General features: G+C 34.7%; 1 protein-coding gene and 1 long non-coding RNA gene across 2 annotated transcripts in view; both read right to left on the bottom strand.

Moving 5' to 3' along the window:
- Window positions 1-738, bottom strand: LOC110262506. Its single transcript, XR_002359759.1, has 3 exons — window positions 576-738; window positions 222-368; window positions 1-107 (listed from the first exon to the last, which is right to left on the bottom strand). It is a non-coding gene; the product is annotated as an uncharacterized LOC110262506 (long non-coding RNA).
- Window positions 1-7,085, bottom strand: part of LOC107631063 (protein EXECUTER 1, chloroplastic) — a 21,284-nt gene extending 14,199 nt beyond the window's left edge. Inside the window, exons 1-6 of the mRNA XM_021119411.1 lie at window positions 6,294-7,085; window positions 5,467-5,583; window positions 5,291-5,356; window positions 4,725-4,831; window positions 3,687-3,768; window positions 2,534-3,227 (exon numbers count right to left, since the gene is read on the bottom strand). Coding sequence (XP_020975070.1) covers window positions 2,534-3,227; window positions 3,687-3,768; window positions 4,725-4,831; window positions 5,291-5,356; window positions 5,467-5,583; window positions 6,294-6,698 — 1,471 coding nt within the window. The 5' untranslated portion in view covers window positions 6,699-7,085. The remainder of the gene's footprint in view (window positions 1-2,533; window positions 3,228-3,686; window positions 3,769-4,724; window positions 4,832-5,290; window positions 5,357-5,466; window positions 5,584-6,293) is intronic.

The following is a 7,878-nucleotide window of genomic DNA, read 5'->3' as shown; positions in this document are numbered from 1 at the left end:
CCATGCTTACTATAACCAGAGTTAGTGCAGTTAGAGCTAGAAAGGTCCTCAAATGCCCAAATTTCAATGCTGCTTGGAAGGAGGTTAATAGTGAAAATCTTCTAAACCTGTAAGAAAAGGAAAAAGAAGGAAAATCAACACTGAATAAAACTGGTATCCAGTATCCACCGGAGAAACGAAAAATCCATGAAATAGCTATTAAATAATTGAACACTAGATACCTTAACAGCAGACGCTGTATTGATCAGTATATCTGCCATTAAAGGCATAAGATCTCACCAACAATACTCCCGAATATGGTGGCGCAAAACTCGGACCAGTTAGCAACTCAGAAAGGGAGCTTGGTCACTGGTTTAGCCAGTGAATCACTGGTCAAACAACATAAGAAACAAACAATTTAATAAAAGATATTTGTATATTGGAATGGAAATTCATGTTTCTTTTTAATATAACATATTAAAAAAATATCAGTTTATAGATATGTAGTAGCAGTAAAGATCTGCCTTTGATACAAGGAAATTAACGTATTTAATAACTCAAATCACTTTTGACAGCAAACACAAATTAAGTTATACCAGTTAAACTTCATGAGCTATCTACTATACCAGTCAGGATGCTTGATTATCCAGTTCATCGGCTCATTAGACCAGTATAATAAAAAAGGAGAAAGAAGAAGTTGCAGAAGATGAATTGATATCAGTGAATGCTTTCATGACACATAAACCTTAAATGTAAAGAACTTACACCAAAAAATCAGAATTATTTACATGTCTCTGACATAATGACAAAGCCCTATTGTTGAAGCCTAAGCCGATTGAAGAATACCAGAAAATGATATTCAGGGGCCCAATACACAAATCCAACAACAGGCCCAGCTTTTATGTGCTGCAAAAATCAACGAAAGACAAGTTGAAAATACAAGTTTGTTACATCAAAGTAATAAAGAATAATTTCACAATGGAATTACAGTAACAAATATTGAACAAATGTCACAGCTGTGATAAAGACAAACCTTTCCATCTAGAATTACAAGTTCACCATCAACCCACCGAGGATTCTTAAACCCTGGCTCAGCCAGCCTCCCTTGGCCTTTATAGCGAGCAACCTATAGTGTCAACAACATCAGAGAAGACTACAGAACAACAATCATTTTATCTCTTCCTTTAAAACTGGAAAGTAAATAAAAAGTTTGGAGAGTTTTGTTTTGTGGGATTGGGGGGTGTAGAAAGCAGTGAGACTTAATATGATCCCCTTGTAACTGGGAAACAACCGTACCACTCCAAACTCTTCAGGAATTATTCCTCTATGAGGAAGTTGATACCTCTTTCCAACTTTTGCGCGAAAGGCGACCTAAAGTGATCATAGAACACAAGCAATCAGGTGTATAATATAAATGACATGTTAGCAACATAAGTGAAGCTGTTTGAACTCATCTTCCTACTATACAAATCATCACCAGCATCACCAATTCACAGTGAGGGTATGAAATTTTTACTTATTTATTTTATTTTATACACAATTAGTTCAATACTACATTACACTTATCAAGGAATATTTCTTATTTATTGAGGAAAAAATGTAATTATAATAAGATTGCAAATACTTCATTACACTTATCAAGGAATATCTCTTCATTACACTTAAATAATATTAGATTTTGTTAATGCTAAATGTATATTTTAGAAACAGTTTAAACCGAGATTCAGATGTCAGCATATTTCAAAGCACCAACATTCATCATTCAGGTTGACAGTCAAACATTACATTTTCTACACATGCAGGAGCTTTAATATCACAAAATTGAGAAAAAAAAAAAGATATATACAAAAGAATTTCAAATTTGTATATGCAATGAAATAAAATTTCCAATATTACCTGACCAGCTGGTACATAAGGATCCCCAGTTAGTTTCAAAGCCTCAACATACTCATAAAATTCAAGATCTGAAGGCTCCTTAGACCCACTTTCCTCTTGCCATTGACCAACTCTACGCCTAAGTTGAATAACTTCAGAGGAGAAAGGTCCATGTGCACCAATGTAAAGACCTGATCAAAATGAAAATATTTGTTCCTCAGTACAGATTAGAAACCCATTTCTGGCAGCTAATTTTTAGCACCTCATAACAATCAAATTGACAAGTGCTCTAGTAAATCACCATTTAGAGGATCCAAAGAAGCTGGTATTTCAATACGATTGAAAGTTGTTGTCCCAGATAATGGCTGATGATTTTGTGCCTGACTTAAAGTGAGATTTATCAAGTCTCCCACCTCTTTGAGCACCTAGAAGATTGAACGGAAGAATTATGGTCTACGAAGCTTTTGGATGAATTTAACAACAGAATGCTGACACAACGAAACCAAATGTGGCAAATAATTAGAAATTGCAGTTCCACTTCTACTACTTAGACCTACCTTTGAAGGTACCTTTCCCTTCCCAATGAATTTAGCAAGGTCAAACATAACATGATCAACTTTTCGTGGACCTTGCATCCTGGTTGATTTATCTGATAAAGATTTCCCTTTGTCATGGTCACCCTGCTGATTGACTTCCTTTTCAACAGTAAAGGAAAATGAACCACGTCCCTTCATCTCCAACTTAGCAGGAACTCGAAGCAAATCCCTAGTGGGAAAACTGCTGGAAAGTTTCTGAACAAGACCACGAACGACAATTTTGACTGCAATTTCATTTTGTTCTTCACGTTCAAAAGTTCCCAGATCATCATTTATTTCAATCTCATCATCTCCCTCTTGGTCAGTTTCAGACTTAACATCTGCCAGTTCCAGACTTCCTGTATCATTGTCTTGCTCCTCATCTTCATCTTCATCTTCATCTTCTTCTTCATCTTCTTCTTCTTCTTCTTCTTCTTCTTCTTCTTCTTCTTCATCATCATCTTCATCATTATCCTCATCCTCTTCTTCCTCAATTATCTGCTCAATCACCTTAGATATAATATCCTTGTCTACTTTCTCTGGGTGTGTAACCTTGAAAATCTTCACCTTTACGCCAGGAATCATATCTTTCATGACATTTTGAAATCCAGGCATTCCCTCGGCTGGATCAGAGCCATCATTTCTATCATCAGCTGGATCTTCAGTACTCACAACAAAGAGTTCACTTCTATCATCAGTTGACTCCACAGAACCCAATCTCTCAGAAGCGCTCAATGCTTTAGGGGAGGTTGTTGGGGGACCATGGAAGGCCCCTCCTCTTCTCTTCAAGTACACAGCCTGAAAATTAAAATAAAACCCTGCTGCATTACTGCAAATGGACAATAACCTTTGAATACAGTAAATTAAAAAAAACAAGGTATCAGCAAAAACTTAAAACAGCAAAATCGAAACAGAACAGAGAACGATGATTTGGTTTGAATGCTTAACAAAAGAAAATGAATTGGAACCATTTAGTTATTATGGATGCCGTTAACTAAGTGGACTCTACATTCATTTATACCTATAGAAGACATATCAAGATATCGAGATCTCTATCTAACTGAGAGGTGAAATGAGCAAATTAGGATGTTTCAACACTGCAATATGGTCAAGATACAATTTTCCCATGAAATCAATCTTCAGTAAATCCCTGAATTTATAGTGATAAGTTGAGAAGGGATGACTTACTACTATTTACATTATAATGATCCAAGGAGAAATTGATGGAAATTATAGTGATAAGTTGAGAAGTGATACCTGAGACTTGAATTCACCTTTCTTATCCATAGTAAGAAAAAATTCAAATAGAGGAACACCAGCACCAGATGTTGCAAGTTGCCTAGAAAAATATGTGACAGGGTCAACACTAGAAGACACACCGGGTAATAGTAAGACTGCCTAAAATATACCATTTCAAGCAACACCTCAGAACACATCAAGAAGTAAACTGTTTGAAGATAATAGATTATTTGCATAAGTTATAAGATAGATTTCATATAAGTGAAACACATGGCACTAAAAATGGATGTAAAACACGCAGAGAACAGCTGAATACAGCTTTATCTAATTACAACCTTGGAATAAGACTCCTAATCTATCAGCTTCACACATTTCAGAACCTACCCTCCCCAAATAACAGTTTTTCATGTTATTTAGGGAAATCCCGTTTCCTAGATAATTACTTCATTCAAAACTGGATCATTTTGTAACTAACCTGAAGTGTTCATTAATATGAACAATCATGACAATAAATTGCTGGCTCATCCAAATGGTCAAAGCTTATAGCTACAGAACCTCATAGCAATTTAGATAATACTAGGTTATAAATTTCACACAACAGTCAATGTTAGCAAAGAAATACAACATATATTATGAATTTTCACTACTAAAAGACAATTAGAAAAAGAGGGAGTTGAAGTCGCAGAGTTAGAGGAAAAAACAGCAGACAGAAATAGAGCAGAAAGGAAGTGTATAGAGTCTGATAAATTTTGAATGAGACTCGGTGATAATAGAGTACACCCATGTCTATATTATAATACAAAGGGAAGGAAGAGACTGGTGGGAAAATTAGGTACAGTATGGTTAGTCAATTACACATAACAGCTGTTACATAGGGTATGATTCTTAACATCCTAGCTCAATGAAGTTGAAGAAGCGTAGAGTTAGAGGTACAGGAATACTGCCCCAAATATTTTGACACATTTCCTTGGCCAAAAAAGTATTTTTATACTCTTTATCAATGAAAGATAACAAAATTCCTAACATGGTTATAATCATCAATATAAAGAAAACTACCTAGGACTATAGCTCCTTGCAACATATCTTCCGTGCTCTGGAGTAATGCGTATAATTAGACCGTGTGGATCATTAAAGTCTTTTGAACTACCAGCCCACCAACCCACCTGTGAAGGAAAATACATAAACTTTGAATAATTTTACAGGTTAAAGAGACATTACAACATTACTGGTGAAAAAATAAGATGCTAACAATAACATTGCAAAATATTGCAGTACATAAAAAAAGTCAAAATTTGAAGGGGGAAAAAAGGACAATACGCCAATTCATAAGTGAGTGAAATTTGAAACGTAATAGATCCAAGTAGTAAAAGAATTGCACCACTAGAACATTGGAAACCAATAATAAGCAACCCAAATATACTCACAATTCATAGTCAGTAAAGGATCAAGGGAAGTAAGGCTTTGTGGTGAAAACAAAGTTTAAATCAAACTACCACCAGTTTAAACAACTACTAGTATTAACATGGTCACACTTTGAAATCACAATCGACATTCTATTCTATTCTCATGATGAAGTAAAGATGTATTCGAGTTGTCATTAAACAAATTCCATGAGAACTCACAAGTCCAGCACCAGCTTCATCTCTTAAAAAGGCAGCATCACTGTATCGCTCTTCCTTTATGGCACTCTGAGAGATTAGAAAATAAATGTTATGCATTAACAAATGGTGTATTAGAAAATATGTTATAATAAAGATTTTACTTGTCAGAAAAGCATCATTGAATTAAAATTTCTTACATTGAGATAAGACATCACTCTTCCAACACTGTCATTGGTTGAGGCAGCTGCAATTGCCACCTTAAGCCTGGCAGCATCTTCATAATCCTCCAAATACACTGCATCTCTTAACCGAGCCTGTGGAGCACAAACCAAAGTAGCAATTAAACATTATTAAACCAGACAGCACATGATCGAATTACAAGGGGGATTCAAAGAAATCCTCTTTAGTATTGCGTGGGAGTTCGTGCACTAACAATTAATAATAGGCCTCTTCATTGAACATCATGGCTTTGCCATTCAAAACAAAATCCTTCACGACTGTTATTAAATAGACGATTGCTTAGAAGTAAATGATTTCCCATTTTGATCAGTCTCTAGCAAACTAAAGTAAAGGGCTAAAAAATCGTATGGTAATGGAAGCAATCATTGACATGATTGACTCTATTCTAAGCTTACAATAGCAGCTGACTGCTATGCATAATGCATTACTTGGTTGCACCTCTATTCCACAGAAGGGTCTCATATTAAAGAAAAAAGCATCTCCATTCATTACTTGGAACCCAGATATTAAAGCCTTGAAGAATACTTTAGTTTAAATGATACAATAATAAGCAATGCTGGTACACTATAGTCTAGCTTTAGGATTTTGTGCACATGCTATTAACCAGCTCTCCTTTCATATTAACCCTAATTCTACACAAGACCATTCCTCGCAGCTAAATTAAAAAAGTCCAAAAGAACATATTTTTAACACAAAATTTTGTTTTTACCCAACACACACTAAAAATCAAAACCACCCTCTTTTTTCTAATAATCGACAGACACATCAAAATTGATTTGGGCACCTTAAGAATGGTGAGGAGACGCTCCTGCTCATCGACCTCCTCGAAATACTGCCGCCATCGATCCCAATCCCACTCTTTCTCCTTCTCACTACCACCCTCAACCGCCGCCATCGCGGCATCGTCTTTCAAGAGCGAGCTGATGAGAGAATCGAACTGCTTGATGGCGTTACTGACGAAGTCCTGGACCATGGAGTCCCATCGGATGTTGTTTCCACCGCCGCCGGAGGTGCTGTTAGCATCGTCGGAAGCGGAGGCGTTGAGGCAGCGGCAGAGGGAATGGGAATTGGAAGAAGGAAAAGGAATGAGCGAGGGCCTTCTGAGAGTGAAAGGGATTGAAGATTGCTTCTTGTGGTTTGGGAAACTCAGCTTCGGAGCTGTGGGTGCATACATGGAAGCCATGACCATGACACAATTTCTTCTTTGCTTCGCTTTGGTTTCAGTTTGAGGGTGAAATAACAGTGAATATGTGAATGTGAATATTTTCTGATATTTCTTTTTTTTTCCTCCTTTTAAGTAGTTTTGAGAGTAACCACTTAATAATATTAATATTAGTGGAGGAAAAAATTGGAAATATCTAATACCGGAAAAGAGAAAAAATTGTGATTGTGGGAGAAACTCAAAACATGAGGCTATGAAGCTGACTGTGAAAATTTTGTTTATAGATGAGAAAAGATTTGTTTTAGGATAAGGATGAAACTGCAACTGCTGCTGGGATAGCTGTTTTTCTTCTCTCTAAATTCCAAAACATATTTGTTTTCCATATGGCCCCTGAAGTGTTTGGTGTGTTAAATTGGAAATCTTTGAGTTAACAGGTGGCAATATGGAATTAATATTGTATTCAGATATAAGTTGTGCTAAGACCATTGATTAGGTAGGCTAATTTTTTTTATATGGAAGAAGATGGTGTGTAATTCATTATTATAGATAATTGGTGTGTTCTTTTTAATATGAACTTTTTTTTTTAATTTTAAGTAATAAATTTGACCTTTAAATTTAAAGAAGTATAGAAATTTGAGGGTCAGATTTTATAGTGTTACAAATTTGAGAAAATCTGATTCTTAGATTTATATATTTAAAAAAATTTAAAATAAAAAATTCAAATCTGATCCTCAAATTTGTATTTAAAAAAAAATAAAACCACAAATTTAAAAGATTTGTAGCATCAAAAGAAAAAAAATTAATATTCACAAAACTGTTCTTCAAATTTATAACCATCCACATAAAAAAACACACCAACTCTCCACATTATTTAAAAATATCACCACAATCCCAATAATAAAAATAAAAAGTTCTAATTAGGTAGGCCTTATGTTATTTGTCACACTCATCATATAATTCATATTCATTTAAAAGGGCGAATTTTGATAAAATTTTCTTGCACCCATTATAGAACATAATTTACAACTAATATTTTTTTACAACAAAAAGATTTGGTTTTTGAGTCCTTCAAAAATAGTGTATCATTAGCTATTTTCTTAATATCCTTACTTTAATTAATTCAGTTGATATTATTGGGAATTGCCGAATTGGATTGAATTGGTTTACATTTTATATAAATTTTAAATATTAATAATTTGTAATTTAA

The sequence above is a fragment of the Arachis ipaensis genome, chromosome B03 (genome assembly GCF_000816755.2).
Source record: "Arachis ipaensis cultivar K30076 chromosome B03, Araip1.1, whole genome shotgun sequence".
NCBI classification, from domain to species: domain Eukaryota; kingdom Viridiplantae; phylum Streptophyta; class Magnoliopsida; order Fabales; family Fabaceae; genus Arachis; species Arachis ipaensis.
This window is presented reverse-complemented; position numbering and strand designations above follow the sequence as displayed.